The 22,212-nt window shown below is 39.5% G+C and overlaps 2 protein-coding genes and 1 long non-coding RNA gene across 5 annotated transcripts in view; 2 read left to right on the forward strand and 1 right to left on the reverse strand.

Annotated features, from left to right (window-relative positions):
* Positions 1–849, forward strand: part of LOC114243239 (obg-like ATPase 1) — a 14,554-nt gene extending 13,705 nt beyond the window's left edge. For all 3 annotated transcript variants that reach the window (XM_089730398.1, XM_089730399.1, XM_089730400.1), the window contains exon 11: positions 602–849. In XM_089730398.1, coding sequence (XP_089586524.1) covers positions 602–687 — 86 coding nt within the window. In that variant the 3' untranslated portion in view covers positions 688–849. The remainder of the gene's footprint in view (positions 1–601) is intronic.
* BBS9 (Bardet-Biedl syndrome 9) lies at positions 539–18,689 on the reverse strand. Its single transcript, XM_028174654.2, has 11 exons — positions 17,968–18,689; positions 17,739–17,827; positions 17,387–17,651; positions 17,184–17,295; positions 16,877–17,018; positions 16,430–16,747; positions 15,874–16,356; positions 15,502–15,803; positions 14,194–14,369; positions 1,717–1,846; positions 539–1,233 (listed from the first exon to the last, which is right to left on the reverse strand). The coding sequence occupies exons 1-11, from the start codon at positions 18,222–18,224 to the stop codon at positions 994–996; spliced, it is 2,514 nt and encodes an 837-aa protein (XP_028030455.2). The 5' UTR covers positions 18,225–18,689; the 3' UTR covers positions 539–993.
* On the forward strand, positions 3,530–9,124 carry LOC149502227 (uncharacterized). Its single transcript, XR_016323667.1, has 2 exons — positions 3,530–3,646; positions 8,515–9,124. It is a non-coding gene; the product is annotated as an uncharacterized LOC149502227 (long non-coding RNA).
* Positions 18,690–22,212: the final 3,523 nt, after the last annotated feature.

Raw genomic sequence — 22,212 nt, forward strand, 5'->3', positions numbered from 1 at the left:
AGCCAGCTCGTCTAGTGTAGAATAGTTACTGCAGCACTCCGTAGATATCACAGCGTTGTTCTGCCACCAACCTTGAGGCTTGGGTAGAATTGTGGAAGTTGTTATAAGAATTATTGAAAGTGTAAAAGTACCGAAAAACGGGCTGGACCGATTTGGCTAATTTTGGTCGTGAATTATTTGTAGAAGTCCAGAGAAGGTTTAAAAGGTAGATAAATATAAAAATGCTCGGAATTAAATAAAAATAAAAATTTTGTTTTTCCTTTGACGTGTCTCCCGTCGGACGGATTCCTTTTGTTTGTTTTAAGTTTATTTTATACAAAAGTTTAGATATTTTATTTATCGATTGAGGCACTACGAAGTCTGCCGAGTCAGCTAGTTTATAATAAAAATCAAACCCGATTTTTTTTAATTTGCATAGTTACTGATATTGAGATATAAACCTAAAGCTGTGAAGTCCAGTATTCACGTTGTGATATTCGGTGACCACATAACTCTAGGTCGGCCATGAGCTGATTCAATCGCAATGAAAAATTAATAATTCAATTCAGAGTGTATATTATACATAATAATAAAACAATATATATTTTTTTTTTATCGATAGGTCGTAATTACGTCGTCGAGGATGGCGACATCATCTTCTTCAAGTTCAACGCGGGCGCCGGATTGAAGGACGCCAAAAAGAAATGACGCGACAAGGTTCTCCTGCTTCTAGTGCACATGCTGTACTTCAATCTCGTCATTTACACTCTACTACACGTCGCTTAAGCTTAACGATTCAACAATAACAACATCTATTTATAATAAACATTTCTCTTAAGTGAATGAAATAAAGCTTTATTGATGTTTGTATGTTGTGATTTAATTTCCTGAAACATGTTTTTTTTTATTGCCCTTGTAGGCACACGAGCATACGGCCCACGTGATGGTGAGTGGTTACTGTCGCCCATGGACTTCAGCAATGCCAGGGGCAGAGCCAAGCCGCTGCCTACCATATTATAGCACTTCAACTAGTTCTTCAGTACGAGCGACCCTTCCGTCTTGATCCTCGGCCCTCGTATCGTCAAACAACATCTCGAGGATAACTTTAGTCTGTTTTAAGCAACGCTTCACGTTGATTTGCGACAGCGCGTCTTGTTCGGTAACCGGTGCCAATTTTTCCTTGTCTTTATCGGATTTTTTTAATAATGTGTTTAGAATGTAAAAAACTCCCTGGACAGCGGCCTCTTCCCATTCCTGTATGGAAATAATAAAAATCTATATATTATATAAAAATGAATTGCTGTTCGTTAGTCTCGCTAAAACTTGAGAACGGATGGACCGATTTGGCTAATTTTGGTCTTGAATTATTTGTGGAAGTCTAGAGAAGGTTTAAAAGGTAGATAAATATGAAAATGCTGGAATTAAATAAAAATTATAATTTTGTTTTTCCTTTGACGTGTCCCCCGTCGCACGGATTCCTTTTGTTTGTTTTAAGTTTATTTTATACAAAAGCTTAGGTCTTTTATTTCTCGATTGAGGCACTACGAAGTCTGCCGGGTCAGCTAGTATCTAATAAAAAAAAACTAACTTGCGTAATCCAGTCTTAAATATTTTCAATCCTACCCACAGAGTACGTAGTCAATAAAAACTTGATTATACCTTTAATCCGGTCTGGAATAAATCAGGTTGACAACAATTAAAATACATCGGTTAATGAACATCCTTAAATATATTCACCTGGTAATCTTCATACAAGGAATTGACGGACATCATCTCTTCTACCAATTTCATTTTTAGACTGTCGTGCGTCACTTGTTTTAATATAAAAAGAATCAATCGGCCGACGGTGCTCAAAGTGCTACCTAGACTGAAAAGTAAATTAATTCATTCTTCGTTAAATATCTGATTCTGTACATTATTTAAATATAACGGAAAATACAAACGTGATTCAATTATAAATCGAAAACAGCACCGAACAAATATTAAATTTTTTTATCTCAAATATGAAGTGTTTATTCTATGGCAACGAATTTAGTTTTAAATATGGAAGGTAGAGGTAAGGAGAACCGTCTCATATGGGAGAATCTTGAAAAAGTGTCACACTTTCAGCACTAAATAACAGCTTAAAATCCTCCATATCATACCCTATGCCTATACACAGGGTATGATATGAATTGAGCAGTTGTTAACTGATTGAAGTATGCTGAGTTAGGAAATTTAATATATTTAATGACTAGAGTAGTTAGTGACAGTGTAATATACAAGACCTCACATGTTTACGTAGTCCAAACTAATTTCGTCAATATAACCTAAAATTATTGCTGTGGTAAAACGTGGAGATATCGGTTGCATTTTCTTATTAACTTTAAATAAAATACTTTTTTTGATTTTGTAGTGCTTACAGTTCTTTCGTCCTTTTTTGTTTCTCTATCTTGTTCTTATAACTTTCAGCGCCTTTTTTTAAATTTACCCGGTTGCTACTGTAGCGCTACCCTTATTTAGCAGATTTTAACGGACACGTTTTCACATACAGAGACGGTTCTCCTTACCTCTACCCTCCATAGTTTTAAAATGACAAATCCACAAGAGCGTGGTGGGTGCATATCGCTATCTCATTACCGCACTAACGTCATAATGGCGTCTTGAACCAGTACGAGTATAATTTTATTATTTACCCCCTGTCGGCGACGATACCTAAACGTGGGGGGCACGCGGAAGCGGAGCGCGGGGAGACCCGGAACAAAACGTGAAGACAGACAGACGCGTGCGCAATACTTAATGTCAATCGAATATATAATATAAAATTGTAAAAAGCAAAGTACATAATAAAAGCATAAAAATATAATTATATGATTTTGTTCAATTCCTGGACAAAAATTGGCGACCGTGACAGGACGACCGTGAACAACGGATTTAATATAATATCTCAAGCAACCAGCTGTACCCTAAGTAAACCAGAGGACCATCATGGAGAGATTCCAACACCAGGGGAGTAGCTCTGTCCTTTCCTTTTATTCGTAAATGTCCCTCTTTAATTTGTGTTGAGAGTTTCTTTTCTTTTTTTTTTTCTCTGCGGGTATGTGCAACTTTTGTTTCGCGTGCATTTTGGTGTCGAATATTCGTTCTAGAGTATTCGTTCTTTTTTACATGAGTACCTGAGTGCTTATAATTATACGTTTAATGTGTTTAACTATCTTCATTGCGTACGTTTTAACTTTGCTTAAATATTAAATAAATTGTTTTCTTAATTTCAAACAATATTTAATGCTACAAATGAAATGCTTATCTCTTTAATTATGGCTGAGCCCTTAAGTACATAAATACATAATCAGCGCAAAATTCTCGTAATAGTAATTAATCATTAGTACTTTTGTTTACCGAAAATTTCCATAATTGCAATTAATTTCTGCACTTTAAAATAATACTAACTTATGCCCTTATAAGTCCGAAAACAAACAAAGTAAATTATAATTTGCTAATAATTTCGCCGAACATTCCAGGCGACATCGAAACGTAATCGGCAACCGGCCGCTGCGCTCCGTGTTGCGAGTGAGCATTGTCGTCGTACACTGTGATACGCACGGTGCTGCACTGTGTCTGGCGCACTGCGCGGCGTCGTGTCTTGCAGTGTCTACGCGCCTTGCGCCTGACGAGTCTATTTAAATCGGTTTGATGCACATTTACTTTGTTTAACTCATTAAGTACGCTTCAATAAAATGCCTCAAGATCAAGATATGTTGTCTGGTGGTAGCTCTGAGGTTAAGAAAATGAAAGAGTTAATTAGATCACGCGGGACTATTAAGGGTCGTTTGACACGATTTAAGGATTACGTTTCAGCTTTTAACGTTACTAATCATGAGGACATTAGTGATTTAAAGTTTAGAGAATTGAATTTTCGTTTAGACAAAATTGAGAATTTATTGCTTGAGTTTGATGAAGTTCAGTCTCAGATTGAAATGTTGTCATGTACCGAAGATGACAGCAGTGATATAGATAGTTTCGAAAACTTATACTATGGTACATTATCTTTAGCTCAACATATACTTGAGTCGCGTCGTAACGCACGGGACGAAAAAGAGGGGAGCCTTCACTCAGCTCGCTCGGCATGCTCAAATAGTTGTAGTCATCACAATTTGAGCAACATTAAACTCCCTACCCTAAAATTACCTACATTTGATGGAAATTATCTAAAATGGCTAGAATTTAGGGATACATTTGATTCTTTAATTCATTCGAATGAAACTATATCAGACATTAACAAATTTCATTATCTGCGATCATCTTTGGAGGGTGGTGCAGCCTTAATCATAAAATCACTTGAGTTTAGCTCAAAAAATTACACTATAGCTTGGAACTTAATATGTGAACGTTATGATAACAAAAAGATTCTTATTAATAACCACTTAAAGGCGTTATTTGAAATAGAATCAATCACAAACGAGTCTCACAGAGCTATTCGATTTCTTATTGATCATGTCTTAAAAAACTTGAGGGCTCTTAACACTTTAGAACAGCCTACTGACAAATGGGATATTTTCATTATATACTTGGTGTCAACTAAACTAGATTCAATTACTTTTAGTAAATGGGAGGAACATAAAAATACCTTTAACAACTTACCTGAGCTATCAGACTTTATAACATTTTTACGTAACCGTGCTGATATTCTTGAAACAATGGCAGTAAGCAGAAGTGAGAAACACGGAAATAAATTCAATTTGTACAAGAATAATTATAAAAAATCTGAGCCGAAAGTTAAAGAATATTACCATAATAAAACAACCAAAAGCTTTGTGACTTCTGCCAATACCAAATTTTCTATGTCGTGTCTATTTTGTAATCAGCAACATCGGATCATAGATTGCCCTTCATTTAAGCAATTATCACCTGAAAAGAAATGTGTTGAGGTCTCTAAATTAAACCTCTGCCTTAACTGCTTGCGAAGAGGACACACATCAAATGAATGTCGACTTTTGGGTACCTGTAAAATCTGTAGAAAGAAACATAATACATTGTTGCATGTGGATAGTCCCACACTTGAAACAAATACTTCACTAAGTCATTGCAGCTACGTACCTGTATCTCTGCCTGCTAAATCTGCTGGTCAAGTTCTTCTTGGCACCGCCTTAATAGAAGTTATAAATCCTGAAAATAATAATACTTACCTTGCTCGTGCTTTACTTGATGCGGGCAGCCAATCATCATTTGTCACAGAACAGTTGAAGGAACACATGGGACTTATTGGTAGGAACATGGATACGTTATGCGTATCTGGTATAAATAATTGTAAAACGTCCATATCTAATAGTTGTCATTTGACTATAAAATCACGTGTTAATAATTTTAGTGCACCTCTTAAATGCTTAGTTGTTTCGAAAATAACAGGCTTGTTGCCGAATACATCAGTAGATGTAACGAACCTTAACTTGCCCCAGCATATCCAATTAGCGGATCCTAAGTTCTTCCGTCCATCAGATGTTGACTTATTATTAGGCGCCGAAATATTCTTCGAGTTAATGTTACCTAATCAAATAAAATTAGGATCTGCAAAACCGGTTCTTCAGGAATCTAAATTAGGCTGGATTGTAGCAGGTCCTCTTTACAGTAATGAGCTGAACGAGAATAGACAGGTGCACTGTAACTTCACTAAAGATATCAGTGATCGGCTGACAAGGTTTTGGAATCTTGAAGAAGTTCCGTCCTCAAAACCTACTATGTCTGCTGACGATGAATTTTGTGAACGCTACTTTACTGCAACCACCAAGCGTCTTGAAGATGGTAGATTTTCAGTATTTATTCCATTCAAAGAATTCCCTGAAGTAGCACTAGGTGATTCGTTCTTTATTGCAAAAAAGCGTTTCTTGAGCCTTGAGAGAAAACTTAATAAAGACCTTAATTTAAAGAAGGAGTATTGTGCCTTTATTAATGAATATGAACAGTTGGGTCACTTAAATGAAATAAGCAAACCTCAATTTGGTTATTTTGTGCCTCATCATGCTGTAATTCGCCAGAATAGCGAAACAACTAATCTTCGCGTTGTCTTTGATGGTTCCGCGAAGACTTCATCTCATAAATCCCTTAATGATATCCAACACGTTGGTCCTGTAGTGCAGGATGAGCTATTTAACATTCTGATTCGATTCCGTCAGCATAAGTACGTCTTGTCTGGAGATATTAAAAAAATGTTTAGGCAGATCATGGTTGACGAGTCGCAAAGGCATCTCCAGCTTATTCTGTGGAGAAGTGATGAAAGCGTGCCTCTTAAAACGCTTCAGCTGAATACTGTAAGTTACGGGATGGCTAGCTCACCATATTTGAGTACTAGATGTCTCCTTGAACTAGCAAACGAATGCTCGGATTCTGTGGTATCTCAGATCATAAAAGGGGACTTTTATGTCGACGATCTTTTAACTGGTGCCTCAACGGAAAGTGAATTAGCTCATATTCAAAAAACAGTTACACAGGTTCTTAAGTCGGCTGGTTTTCCACTCCATAAATTCCGAACAAATAGTCCACTGATATGCAAGGAAACTACAGAGTCTGACTCGCTTAATTTCTCAAAAGAGTCCAGTGTGTTAGGAGTACTATGGTCACCTAAATCTGACACTCTTAGATTCGATATAAATATTAATGAACATGAGCAACTAATAACTAAAAGGATTATTCTATCAAACACATGTAAGATCTTCGATCCTTTGGGTTTGTTAAGTGCGTGTACGATTACACTAAAAATTTTATTGCAAAAACTATGGCAACTCAAATTAGACTGGGATGATGCTGTCCCCAATTGTATAAAAAAAACTTGGGAAAAAATTATAAATAACTTAAATATTTTGCTTTCACTGTCCATCCCCAGATGTATATTGTGCTCGTCTCCTGTAACTGCGGAACTTCATTGCTTCGTGGATGCATCGCAGGATGCTTACGCGGCTTGCGTGAATCTGCGTTCTATAAGCAGTGATGGTAATATTAATACCAATTTGCTTTGCGCAAAGACACGCGTAGCTCCCTTAAAGCCTACCACTATCCCGAGACTCGAGCTATGCGCTGCTCTTCTAGGAGCACGCCTTACAACCAAGGTCAGTGAGGCACTGCGTCATAAAGTAGTTGGTAAAACGTTTTGGTCTGATTCGACTATAACATTAGGGTGGATTAAAACTCAACCAAAACTTTTAAAAGCATTTGTTTGCAACCGGGTTAGCGAAATCCATGAGTTGACGGAACGTCAATCGTGGAGGCATGTGCCTACCGACGTTAATCCAGCAGATATGGCCTCAAGAGGGATTGATCCCAACTTGTTAGTCGAGTCTGCATTGTGGTGGAACGGCCCGGAGTTTCTCTTGAAGCCTAAATCCGAATGGCCACAGAACCTGAATGCTCCTAAAGACCTACCTGAAATAAAGGCACTTCACACCCAAAGAGAGGATCACAGATTAATAAAATTTGAAAATTATTCAAACTATTTAAGACTTAAACGAATGTTCGCATACGTATTCCGGTTCATCAACAATTGTAAAAACCCTACTAATAGAACAACTGGTTCTCTTAATGAAACTGAACTTCATCAATCTCTTACATTCCTTCTTAAAACCGCTCAGCAAGATTCCTTTGGCTGTGAGATAACTGCACTTAAGAAAAATAAATCGCTTAAATCTAAATCTGATATTTTGCAGTTATCTCCCTTTATTGATGCTACGGGGCTGCTACGAGTAGGTGGTCGCTTAAAACATGCTAGTCTTAAATATGACACAAAGCATCCAATTATGCTGAGGTCCAATCATCATCTAACAAAAATTATGATGTTGAATGAGCACCTACGATTGTTTCATGCGGGCCCTCAATTGCTTCTTAGTTCATTTAGAGAACAGTATTGGCCCATTGGCGGTAGAATGCTTGCTAGAAGCATTGTCCGAAAATGTATTACGTGTGTTAGGATGAAGGGTAAGACCATGGAGCCATTGATGGGTAATCTGCCTCAGGCAAGGGTGACTGAATCATTCACTTTTCAGTTCACGGGAGTTGATTTTGCAGGTCCTTTCATGATCGCGAGTAAAAAGGGCCGTGGCAGTAGAACAATAAAATGCTATTTGTGTATCTTCATTTGTTTCGCTACGAAAGCTGTTCACCTTGAAACGGTCAGTGACCTCACGACCCAAGCTTTTATTTCTTGCCTCAAGAGGTTTATCTCCAGACGAGGTAGGCCACATTATATTTACTGTGATAATGGCAAAAACTTTGTTGGAGCGAGCAATGAGTTGAGCAGGGTATTGCGATCAGACTTAAATTCCATAACCGATTTTGCGGCTGATAGGGGCATAAGATTTGTTTTTAGTCCTCCTTATTCTCCAACGTTCGGTGGACTTTGGGAAGCGGGCGTGAAAAGCGCAAAATTTCACCTTAAGCGTATAGCGGGAAATATGAGTCTCACATACGAGGAGTTGAATACTCTCTTTACACAAATTGAAGCGATCCTCAACTCCCGCCCCTTAACTCCTTTATCAGCCGACCCAAATGATCTTTCTCCCTTAACCCCAGGGCATTTCCTGATTGGGCGGCCACTGACGTCACTACCTGGTTCGCAAGGGACTGACCTGAAAATACGTACCAGATACCAGTTGGTCGAACAATTGCGACGCCATTTCTGGGAAAGATGGAGGAAGGAATATCTGGCTGAATTGCAACAGCGCACAAAATGGCGTACTCTACAGACAAACTTAAAAGAAGGTGATCTGGTAGTCTTCAAAGAACCCAACTTACCACCACTAAAGTGGAGACTTGGTCGAGTTCAGCGGCTTTATCCTGGAGATGACGGAGTAGTCAGAGTCGCTGATTTTAATACTTATCGAGGCATCGAGCGACGAGCCATAAATAAGATCTGCCTTCTACCTACTGCAGAAGATTCTGAAGTTTTGGAAGATGCAGCTGTCCTTCCAAAGGCGGAGAGGATGTCGGCGACGATACCTAAACGTGGGGGGCACGCGGAAGCGGCGCGCGGGGAGACCCGGAACAAAACGTGAAGACAGACAGACGCGACATAGATGCGTGCGCAACACCAACATAAGCAATAAGCCGCAGACTTAATGTCAATCGAATATATAATATAAAATTGTAAAAAGCAAAGTACATAATAAAAGCATAAAAATATGATTATATGATTTTGTTCAATTCCTGGACACCCCCGTATCCATATCTAAAAGGATTCTAACTAATGAACAGTAGGTATGGATTCATATCTAAATCATATTATTCTTGTCGCTTTAGATCAGTGATTATCAAACTTATTTCTTTTACCGCCCCCTTTGAAAATCAATTATTTTTCAGCGCCCCCCATTTTTTATACACTCCTAAAACTTTAAAACCACAATTTCATTAATTTAATTAATAAATGTTGTATTAATTTTAGTAAATGTAGTAACCACGTAGTACACATATATTTGTAGATGCTATTATTGTTTCTTCATATTATTATATGTCCGTACATTGCTACAGAGCCTGTATTTACAAATTTGCAAAGTAAAAATGAATTCTTCTCATCAATATGTTTGTTTAAATTCAGAATTACCAAAATAAATTGCTAGTTCACTGTACTATTACTATGCTAATTTATTAGAAAGAAACTATTTTTGTTGAATATCTTTCTCATTAAGATAATTAAAAATTTATATTTCGACTAGTAAATAATACTACTAACAATAATAACTTATTAAACTACGAATAAGCTAAACCTGGAAGTCGTAGAGGATTTCATTTATCTGGGCTCCGTCATAGCTAGTAATGGATCCTCCGAAAAGGACCTCAGAAGGCGAATCAGTATGGCAAAGAGAGCTATGTCCCAAACGGACCGTGTTTGGGTGGCATTTTTCTCTACAGCGCACAGACTTGGACCCTCAAGAAAGCCGACCGCCAACGCATCGACGCGTTTGAGATGTGGTGCTGGAGGAAAATGCTCGGGATTCGTTGGACAGAACACAGAACCAACGAATCCATTCTTACCGAGCTCAAGATTCCAATGCACCTCCGCACTCTCAATACCTCAGTCCACGTTGCTATCCACACAGCCGAGGACAGGCAGGAATGGCGCAAGATGATGCAGGAGAAAGTTATTAGAGGAGGCCACGACCCTCAGCACTGAGGATTATCGACGCAAGAAGGAAGGAAACTACGAAAAATAAATTAATATCATTTCGTATTATAGATAAATATGGGTTCAAATAAAAACCGCCGCCTAAGTCAGCGTTTTTATTATTTGTAATAATTAATATCTATACTAATATTATAAAGAGGAAAGATTTATTTTTTTGTATTCAATAGGCTCCGAAACTACTAAACCGATTTGAAAAATTCTTTCACTATTTGGAAGCTTCACTATTCCCGAGTGACATAGGCTATATTTTTTTTTCGAAAAAAATTAGGTATCCTTACTAAAACTCCAATAACCCAAGGTGTAAAAAAATTTACCTAAAATATTATTTACGTCGCGTGCCCTACGAAAACTATTGATGATAGAATAAAATAATGTACTACGACTTTGTAAAAAACATTATTATTTACAAAAAGTGTCGCGACAGCATATGTCTAACTATTATAGTTATGCCGCAATAAGTGTTCTTTTATTTAAAAAATGCCCCTGGTAAGACACGGAGTACCCCCCTACCTTCGCCGACTGGTGGCTTCCTACTTGGAGGACAGATCGGTCACGTGCACTGAGCACGGTGGGATCGTGCACGGGTTCCAGGTCGTGCGCGGTGTTCCACAGGGGTCGGTGCTCGGCCCCCTTTTGTGGAATATCGGGTATGGCTGGGTACTGAGAGGTGCCCTCCTCGCGGGCCTAAGCGTAATCTGTTACGCAGACGACACGCTGGTCATGTCCCGGGGGGGAGTTTTGCTGAGTTTGTTCGTCTTGCCACCGCTGGGGTGGCGCATGTCATCGGCAAAATCAGGAGATTAGGCCTCGACGTGACACTCAGTAAAACCGAGGCCATGTGGTTCCACAGGCCGCGGAGAGTGCCACCTGTCGATGCCCATATCGTGGTTGGACGCGTCCGTATCGGGTCGGGGTGCAGTTGAAGTACCTCGGCCTCATTCTGGACAGTCGTTGGACCTTCCATGTTCACTTTCAGAACCTGCTCCCTCGGTTGTTGGGGGTGGCCGGCGTGTTAAGCCGGCTTCTTCCCAACATCGGGGGGCCTGACCAGGTGACGCGCCTTATACGAGGCGCCCGCGTGGGGCCAGTCACTGGCCGTGGGGGTAGCGAAGTTGCTGCAACGGCCGCAACGCACCATCGCGGTCAGGATCATCCGTGGCTATCGTACCATCTCTTTCGAGGCGGCGTGTGTACTGGGTCGATCCTTCGGCTGGTCGTAGGACCGTCGAGGCGATTCGCTCGGTTCTTGTGAATTGGGTGAATCGTGACAGAGGACGCCTCACTTTCCGGCTCACGCAGGTACTCACTGGGCATGGTTACTTCGGTGAGTTCCTGCACCGGATCGGAGCCGAGCCGACGGCAGAGTGCCACCATTGTGGTTGCGACTTGGACACGGCAGAGCATACGCTCGTCGCCTGCCCCGCATGGGAGGGGCGGCGGCGTGTCCTCGTCGCAAAAATAGGAAACGACTTGTCGTTGCCGAGTGTACTGGCATCGATGCTCGGTGACGACGAGTCGTGAAAGGCGATGCTCGACTTCTGCAAGTGCACCATCTTGCTAAAGGAGGCGGCGGGGCGCGTGAGAGATGCACAGGCCCGCCGCCATTGAGCGGAGTCCAGGGAGGCGAATCTCGCCCAAGCCCTGGCCCTCTAAGTGTTTCGGATCTCCCTCACATGTCGGCCTGGGGACCGGCGAAGGGACCCTAAGAAGACGACGTGCAAGCTGATATGCACACGTTTTACGCATGAGCATCCGGGTGATGGAAGGCCGGCTATCCTCAACCCACGCTGGTTCTGACCCAGCGGGGTATTCCGTAGGATAGACCATTCTAACCGGCGCCATCTAGGCGGGCTTCGGACAGCCTGCCAACCGAGAGGGCTGGTGGTCGTGGCGCCGACGACCACCAGTCCGGCGTCCCGAGGGGGAGGGTGATGGGAGAGATGTGCTCCGCACTAAACGCTTCACTTTCCCCCCTTTGCCTTTTCATGAGCTCTGTCTCATGCGAGGTTTGGATGCTGGTTGTTGAGCAACAAGAGGTTTTAGTCTCCGACATGCCCCGCCCTCCATCCCCAGTTAAGGGCGGAAGTCCGGCGATTTCCTCTTGACAAAAAAAAAAACGTGAGGCACTCGGGAACTGCGGCGGTAAAGCTATTGCATAGCATTTTTTATCAACTTATGACATTATAATTAGACAATGATAATTTAATATTAAAACAATAATAAAACAAGACCACGCTATATTAAACCTTAATAAAGGCAAAACCTTAACAACTGTCCCCTTCATACTCATAAGCTAAGCCGCGCGAGAGAGAGATGGGCAGACTTTTCATGATGCGCATGCAGTGTGACGTCACGCCATGCGCTTATTCACAAACACTACACAAGCGCAGCGTGTGAATGTGTTGAACGCGAGCTACATGGTAGGCGGAGTAAGGGATGTTAGGTTTTTTTCGTTACGGAATTTCATGATTCGGTCGCCGCGCTCAAGGCCCGCGATAAAAGCTATGCAATAGCTTAAAAATGTATGAACTTGTAATAAAATCTCCTTGGCTATACTATTTGTATCTGGCTGGTTTTGGTATCATTAAAAGTTTAAGTTCCAAAGAAGATAATTCCAAATTAAAATTAGGAAGATGTGTGATTTTATTTATTTTTCGTACTGTCAAGATGAGTGAATCTAATGAATATATTCGATACATTTTAAAATTTTACTACAAAAACGGTAAAAAAGCAACGCCAGCCGTGAAAAAATATTGCGATGTTTATGGACCTAGTGCAGTGTCTGTGAGAGTAGCACAAATTTGGTTTAAGCGTTTTCATTCCGAAAATTTTGTTGTCAAAAATGCACGTCGCTCTGGTCGCCCTATTACGGATAAAATCGATGGCATTTTTGAAAAAGTGGGGCAAGATCGGCATATCAGTAGTTACGACGTAACTGAAGAACTGGGAATTGACCACAAAATAGTTATGGCGCATTTGAAAAAAACTGGGTACACAAAAAAGCTCACTGAAAGAAACCTAATGAACCGTGTACTCATTTGTGATTCTTTATTACGACGTAACGAAACCGAACCATTTTTGAAGAAGCTGATAACTGGTGATGAAAAGTGGATCACGTACGACAAGAACGTACGAGAAAGGTTGTGGTCAAAGGCCGGTCAGGCTTCACAGACTCTGGCAAAACCCGGGTTAACTCGCAACAAGGTGATGCTGTGTGTGTGGTGGGATTGAAAGGGCATTATACATTATGAGCTGTTACCACCAGGCAGGACCATCGATTCTGAACTCTACTGCGAACAACTGATGAGATTAAAGCAAGAAGTTGAGAGAAAGCGGCCGGAATTAATCAACAGAAGGGGTGTGGTTTTTCATCACGATAACGCTAGACCTCACACATCTTTAGCCACTCAGCAAAAATTAAGAGAGTTTGGCTGGGAGGTGTTAATGCATCCGCCGTATAGTCCTGACCTTGCACCTTCAGATTTCTACCTGTTTCGGTCTCTTCAGAATTCTTTAGGCAGTGTCAGGTTAACATCACGAGAGGACTGCCAAAACCAATTGTTGCGGTATTTTGATCAGAAGCCCCAAATTTTCTATAGCAATGGGATCATGTCCCTACCTACAAGATGGCAAAAAGTTATCGAACAAAATGGTACCGACATACTTTAGTTAAATGCGAATAAACTATATTAAAAAATGTTGTGAATGTTCTTAAAAAATGCGAAGAAACTTTTTCCCCAACCTATTATTATATAGAAATAAAATAGTAAACAATGTTTACAATAAGTGAGCTGTTTAGGCTTACTATACTATTTGACATTGGACGGTAATGGGTAAATTAAGTAAATGAAATTACAAATTTTACAGCGCCCCCTTAACTCACATCAACGCCCCCCATTTTTTCCTGGGCCCCTTAACGCCCCCCTCTAGGTTTCAAACGCCCCCCAGGGGGCGTTATCGCCCACTTTGAGAAAGACTGCTTTAGATTTTTGACAAATTTGTATTGTTAAATCTTCAGTATAAAAATGGAATCGCTTTCCCCTTATCATCAAAAGCGATTAATTACTTACTTGCAAACAGTGTCTTTACATTTCACTATTTCTTGAACCGTGCTAACGAGTCGTTGATGTGTATCCTTCATCAAGAACTCGAGAGATTCGCAATCGCCTGGGGGCAACGACCCGTACTGTACAAGTAGTTTCTTTTGAATTAAAGTAAATTGTCCGTGAAGTGTCATCAGCTCATCCTGTTTTGAACATATAGATCAGCTTTTTTCTAATTCTTGTTAATTTTAAATCTTACCGAATCACTTTTAAATCCATGACATAGGACCATTAGACCAGGGTAAGAAGCCTTTAAAAATAATAAAAAGGAAAAAAAAAATAGTAGGATGAAACCCATTAGAAAAGGAGGAGAATATTATAAAAATGAAAGGAAAAATAATTTACGGGCTATCTGAGGTCGAGAAGGGGATGGGGGTGAGTTTTTAAGGTTAAAAAACGGTTTTTCTCAATTTCCGGCAAAACTAAAAGTCCTTAAATTATTTTTCCTTTCATTTTTATAATATTCCCCTCCTTTTCTAATGGGTTTCATCCCACAATTTTTTTTTTTGGTTTTAAAAATTATCGACCCTGGTCTACATAGGCAATCGATTGATGACCGTATCGAATAATGCGCCAGCGCTTCGACGTAAACAGATTTTTTTTGTAAATAAATGAGTACTCTCAGATGGTTTCCCGATTAAAGAATCAAATCGATAGAATGCGTAACTACTAGTTTTTGGCAGTGCGTATTATGTATCGACACGGGTAGTTTCCATTGTCGAGCAATTGGGACTTCGACTTGATGTCACAAGGTGGGTGCCGTCACTCAATTTGTGATGTCTAAGCCTATGTCTCTTGCTTTACAAAACAAACAGAATGATTATTTATCAGCTCCAATGCATATGCGAGAACATGATGTAACAATCTGCACTAATCTTTAATGAACTTATAACACACCCTACTCAAGTATAGTAAGGAATGGGCGACGAGTATAATAGAAATACGTAGCCGAAGATGGCCAGGGTCACACCCCAATACCTAACGATATGTTTTAGGAAGAAAAAAACACTGCTGAGCTTAATCCTCAAGTAGCAGTTAATTAATAAAATAGTCAATTGGAGTTCAATTAATTATCTATTTAGCCCATATTCAATAAAGAGCACTTCCATTCACAAAGTGTGTCGCAATTGTGCAAATATCACGCAATTAATCACGGGGTCAACGTTATACTCATAAATAGTATCATAAGATACATTACAATACGCAGTATGGCAACTTTTTTGGAAAAGTTATTTTAATGTTACGAAATCCTAGTACAGACTCACATAATCTTACCTCAAACCCTTTGAGTTTAATGCGTTCCTTCGCATGTATTTCGATGCTCTTTAGAAAACTATGTAGGAGCTGTTTTTTAAATTCTTTATCATATTGAAAATCAAAACGAAAATCCTTTGTGGACATCCTCCTGTGATGGTCTATTAGCTTCACGAGAAAATGGTCCAATACACTTGTAATTTCTGTAAAATTATTCGCTTCGATTATGTAGTGGTCGTCTTTTATTTTAAGTGTAATTGTATTCTTTGTTGATCTATATCCAAACGTAATGGTATTACCCGACAAATCTTCCCCATTGAAGTCTGTAATATTAATTAAATTAATGAAATTTTCGCTCCTGTCGAGTACATGTACAATTAATGATTTCAGTACCTGTAAATATTCGTGTAAATTCCACAATAGGTTGATTTGTTCTAACACTTAACATATACTGATTTTCCGATATTATTTCGATAGGTGTACAGTAAAGACTGATTGGTAACAAAACATCACGTGATAGCACGACAATTTTCCCAGCGGAATCTGTTATAGTGAACATTATTACTACCCTTGTATCAGAAATATCACAGTGACTGGTCAAGAAAACTTGCGTCTCAATAATTTCCGTGCCGTTAATTCTGTCTAATGAAATTGCAGACTCTGAACAAGCGAACGGAAAACAACAAACATATGATATTTGGACGTTTTGTATAATTTTAGGATCATCGCACGTTATCATTACTATGATAGGGCACATAAGCAAATGTAAGGCTTCGTCTCCTTTAGAAAATTCTTGAAACAAATTTTGAACTGGTTTCCCGACGTCCGCCTTTATATTTATTGTTCGTTCTACTAATGTAAAGCTGGTATCCGCTTCTAAAAACACAAACGATACATTACTTACAGTTGATTTGTAATCTAACAGTAATATGTAAATTATTTGATTTACCGTCTTTATCATCTAAAAGTTTTTGAAAAGCACTTTCAACCTCGTCCAATTCGGCTTGAATCTGTTCCGGATCAATCGGCTCGTTGATCATGGCTCTTGCGTTACCGTTGAGATCGGGCTCCGTGCCTAAATAGCCTACGTTTGCTATACCAGTATTTGATAAACTCACTATTCCTCCGGGAAGATTTTTTAGGAAACAACGCGCTATGGAAATAACTGGATGTAGTAAATCACACGACCATAGTAAGGTCGTGTTTTCGTAAACATTTAATTTGCAATCATCTGAAGCTACCATTACTAACATTCGTGCAGTTGGCTCTGAAAATTAAAACAAATTCAAATCACTTCGCTCTTTTATCTTAAGCCAATGCCCCGATTCGAATGCCCGAATTCGTTTTTTAACGAAAAAACTAAGTTTTAAAATGAGCGGGAATTACAAGTACTAACCGTAATACCATCCAATAAGATAACTATTAAAACACATTGGCATATAATCGAATTTTATCATGAATTTCATTAAGCCATTGTCTTGAAAACAGCAAAGATGTCTTTCTCCTAGTGCTATGATACTAGAAAAATTGCTGCTAGTCTGAAAGAAATAATCATGTATATTAAAATTTAAATTAAACCGATCACCCTCATGAGCACGAGTGCGAGGCCGTAAGACTCAAACTAGTCACGTTTGTTTCTGCGTAAGCTTAGAAATAAAAGAAAATAATTTCTACATATTCAATATCATCTGATAATTTGTTACCTGAATGACTTGTATTTGTGTAAATTCTTCACAGGCACTGTACGTCCATTGGGGTACATTTTGTTTATTCTGTCGTAAGCTTAACTCACTGAACTCTCGTAGTTGCTGGTAGCTAACAAGGAACAATCATCGTTTTAAAAAAAAAATTGGCAGGATTGGAAAAGAATAGAGATTTTCATGTTCAAAAAATGATTATTTCTTACCTATAAATTTCTAAAACCCAAGTCGACTTACATAAAACAAATGCATCGCAATTTGCAATGTAAGATATCGGTCCAGGAATAATGACATCATTGAAAATACATAGAAATAAAAATGTATCCTGATCAAAGAAGCTTAAACTTCCATCGAGGCCTTGGATACATATAAAATCACGGGTTTTTATATTCCCAAAAGGACCACACGTCAAACTGTCAGCTTTTCTTGTGAACGCATGCCTAACTAATGGTTCAAGTTTATTTTGTTCGCCTAAAATATCAAGATAAAGTATTACCTCCATTGCTTCTTTCATTTCAATATGTAAGACCAAATATCGTAATAGATATACAAACAAACCTGCGTTTGTATGACCTTCCTGTTTAAGTAACTGATAGATAGAGTAGCTTCTCGCATGTAGCACAATTATCTGCCTGTCCGCGATCTCGCTAAACGAACAAAGAAATATTCGAGATTTGATTGAAATTAACTGTTAAAATTATGATGTTGGCAATTATAACAAAAAATCCACAATAGAAAAATCTATTATAAAAATAAGTTCTTGTCTTTCTAAAACAAATTCACGCACCTTACAAATTTACCTGTTTCGATTTGTAATATAACATCTTCCAATTCACTTTCTAAAAGTGTATGTGAATTTTCTTGCTCTATATTAGGTTTAAATACTTTTATTGTCGATTCCTCTGCTAACAATATACAGTCACTGTCACTGTGAGAATTGAATCTGTCCACTTTTAGACTATAAGCGTTTTGGGATCCACTCACTGTCTCCTTAGTGTGGAGACTGTCGGTAGACCACCAATATTTAACTTTAAAGATAGACATGGTAATGTTTTTAGTGTGTATCGGTATTATTTTGGTTCATCAAGAATGTTACACTAATATAGAAGGTAGGTTACTATAGCAACGTATTCATAACAATATGATATTTCATTATAGGAGTATATGTAGTAGATGTTAAAATTAAATATGATCAATATAATATATCTCATATAGGTTTGTTTGAATAGCGTAGCTTAATGTGAAAGCTTATCACGATATCCGTATTCTTACCATACCATAATATAACAAGCTCACTCGTCAGGTACGAGGTACAGAGGAGACTGGCAAAATCTCAAAAATGGTTGGAAAATCTCGGTCTAAAGATCAGTCGAATAAAAACTGAGCACATGTTATGTGATTTAGGTGGTCCTTCAGACTTCACGCCAATCGCCTTAGATGGTGTTACGCTGCTAGTCTACCCCGAGTTTAAGTACCTCGGCTCTATACTCCAGAACAACTGCAACATAGACCGTAACGTAAAGAACTGAATACACGCTAGTTGGGTGAAATGCCGACAGGTCTCTGGAACGACATGCGATCATAGAATGCCCCTTACGATGGGAAGTTTACAAAACGATTATTAGACCTGTCTTGTTTTATGGATCTGAATGTTGGGCGACGAAAGTAGGGCTTGAAAGAAGAGTGCATGCGGCAGAGATGCGAATGTTGAAATGTATGTGTGGAGTGACAAGAATGGACAAGATAAAAGAATGAGTATATCAGAAGAAGTGTGAGCCCCTATGACTGATCAATTAAAGAGTGGACGGTTAGTGTGGTATGGACATGTGATGCGTAGGAAGGAGATGCATGTGCCTAGGAGATATATGGAAACGGCCATGCAAGGTAGAGGGAAGAAGTCGACTGAAAAATACATGGATGGAGTGTGTGAATGACGATAAGATCTGATAGAGGAGAATGGAAAAAAAATATGATGTGCTGATCCCATCTGGTGGGGCAAGATGGAGACAAAGAAGGAGAACCGTATTCTTAACATAGCCGTATAAAGCATTTCAAATGTAAAAAAAATTGAAGTCATCGTGGCCTAAAGTATAAGACGCCCGGTGCATTCGTATCGAGCGATGCGCCGGTGTTCGAATCCCGCAGGAGGGTACCAATTTTTCTAATGAAATACGTACTTAACAAATGTTCACGATTGACTTCCACGGTGAAGGAGTAACATCTTGTAATAAAAATCAAACCTGCAAAATTATAATTTGCTTAATTGCTGGTGGTAGGACGTCTAGTAAGCCTGCACGGGTAGGTACTACCACCCAGCCTATTTCTGCCGTGAAGCAGTAGGTAATGCATTTCGGTGAAGGATGGGGCAGCCGTTGTAACTATACTGAGACCTTAGAACTTATATCTCAAGATGAGTGGCACATTTACGTTGTAGATGTCTATGGGCTCCAGTAACCACTTAACACCAGGGGGGCTGTGAGCTCGTCCACCCACCTAAGAAATAAAAAATAAAAAAAACTTAAGAGTTACTGTCTTGCAGGAGCGACCAACAACTGTTTAGATTGGAACAGTCTTGTTTAGATACCCGTATCCAGTGCACAGCGAGACACGATTATATCGAATCGAGAAACGAAATCTCATAAAGCATCCAAATACGATACCAGTAGATGTACTAGTGTAATTAGTTTAATAGCAATTTAATATTCAATTTCACATAGTGTGGCAATCAGAAAGAAAGCCTCAACGTGGGCTACGCTTGTACAACGACAACAATTCTGTTTCGGCTTACCTTTTACAAAAAAAAAACCTTTGGCTAATTTGGTTTGTTACTTGAAAGTGCCAGAGTTAAGCAAAAATTATAAAATAAATGTCGGTTTAAAAAAAAAAGTAATTTTATTATAGTTCATATTATTAAATAAATCATTCAATATCATTCATCATAGTATAAATCATTCAATCATTCATCCATCTTATTTCATTCCATAATTAATATCAGATCAATTTAATTACATTTCGATCTATTACAAGTTTTCTAAAAAAACGATACGTTTTTGACCTCTTAACACTTTATCTGTACAGCCTTTTTTTAGATACCCTATGTTCGTCCACCGTCATCAATAAAATAAGAGACTATTCATTACGTGGTATATCTTTTTTTTTTTTTTTTTTTATTGCTTAGATGGGTGGACGAGCTCACAGCCCACCTGGTGTTAAGTGGTTACTGGAGCCCATAGACATCCACAACGTAAATGCGCCACCCACCTTGAGATACAAGTTCTAATGTTTCCCGTATAGTTACAACGGCTGCCCCACCCTTCAAACCGAAACGCATTACTGCTTCACGGCAGAAATAGGCAGGGTGGTGGTACCCACCCGCGCGGACTCACAAGAGGTCCTACCACCAGTAATTACGCAAATTATAATTTTGCGGGTTTCATTTTTATTACACGATGTTATTCCTTCACCGTGGAAGTCAATCGTGAACATTTGTTGAGTACGTATTTCATTACAAAAATTGGTACCCGCCTGCGGGATTCGAACGCCGGTGCATCGCTCAACACGAATGCACCGGACGTCTTATCCGTTAGGCCACGACGACTTCAATCATCGACTTCAATCAAATCAATATCGCCGAAGACACAATCGTATACTACTCGAGTCCTAATTGCAAGTAAGCTTCAGAGCGCAGCTGTAACGCTCGGAAAGTGATTCCGAAAATGGCGTATAGATATCAACCCAGCTAAATGCACATCGGTATTTCAAAGGGGAAACTCCACACGGTTTTCCTCCCGGATTAGCAGGAGGAATCTCACACCCCCGATCATCCTCTTTGGCTACATATAAAATCAGTCCGCGACCGTGCCGCGTTTATTCTCGGCAGACTCTACCCCATGATCTGTAAGCGAAGTAAAATGTCACTTCGGAACCATGTGACACTTTACGAAACTTTCAAAAGTGTTTGTTCACATAGACACCCTCCAAGCCCTACAATCCTGTTTTTGCAGGTTAGCCGTCGGAATGCCGTGGTTCGTGAGAAAAGTCGACCTACACGATGACCTGGGTCTTGAATCGATCCGGAAACACCTGAAGCCAGCCTTGGAACGGTATTTCGATAAGGTTACGTAAGCATCATGGTAATTGTCTTGTCGTTGCTACCGATGATTACTCCGCGAATCCTGCTCACGCAGGAGCCAACCATCTTAGACACGTCCTTACGGATCCATCAGATCCAATAACTATTAATTAGAGAGCTTCAGCCCTAACACCAAGAGCAGGCTTAGGGTCCCCAGTAGTCGTACTCGTCGAACTCGACAAACAGTTCGACGTGCAACTTAACCCATGGATCAGCCCGCTGAGTTTCTCACTGGATCTTCTCAGCTGCAAGCAGTTGACCTGGTGAAGCTGGAAAGGGCTCTGGACCATCAATAATCCCTCAGACATAAAAAAGATTAGCAATGATATAGAATGAACTAAAATTGAACTAAACATAGTGAAATAAGACAGCATCATTACTATTGGATAATATGAAATAATATAGCCTGTCGGCAAAATGGTCAGAAGAACTCTTCAGTCTAGCAATTCTGCTTGATTTTTCTACATTTGCACACTTACACTTGTGCTAAACGGATATTAAGACACCATCATTATCCATTGAAACCTGAAGAAACACTATAAAACAAATTAATATTAATCACAAAATTTAACGCCAATAAGTGTTATCCTTTTTTTCCTACCTAAGCTGATAGCCTTGAGAGGCCATTTCAGCCTAACCTTAACTAGTAGGTGACCTCACGGGGCTCAAGCCGGAGTGGTGCTAATACTGGCCCTTGCAAGAGCAGTGCTTTGCAGAATCTACCACCGAATCGGAAACGCGACCCACTGAGAAAATCCGGCGAGAAACTCAGTGGGCTGTGTCTATGGGTTAATTTACTCGTTGAGCCCTTCGTCGCAAGCAACGGATTCGATGAGAACGATGACCGGGTCTTATCCATAGAGAATAGTAGGTAGCAGAAAATAGTATCTACACTACAAA

Source organism: Bombyx mandarina, chromosome 10, assembly GCF_030267445.1.
Source record: "Bombyx mandarina strain Sakado chromosome 10, ASM3026744v2".
Classification (NCBI taxonomy): Eukaryota; Metazoa; Arthropoda; class Insecta; order Lepidoptera; family Bombycidae; genus Bombyx; species Bombyx mandarina.

Coding starts and splice junctions, on each gene's coding strand:
- BBS9 (XM_028174654.2), bottom strand. CDS start 18,224: ATGTCTATCTTTAAAGTTAAATATTGGTGGTCTACCGACAGTCTCCAC. Junction 17,828..17,967: donor GAAACAGGTAAATTTGTAAG/GTGCGTGAATTT, acceptor TTGTTCGTTTAG/CGAGATCGCGGACAGGCAGA. Junction 1,847..14,193: donor TGTAAAGACACTGTTTGCAA/GTAAGTAATTAA, acceptor TTTACTTTTCAG/TCTAGGTAGCACTTTGAGCA.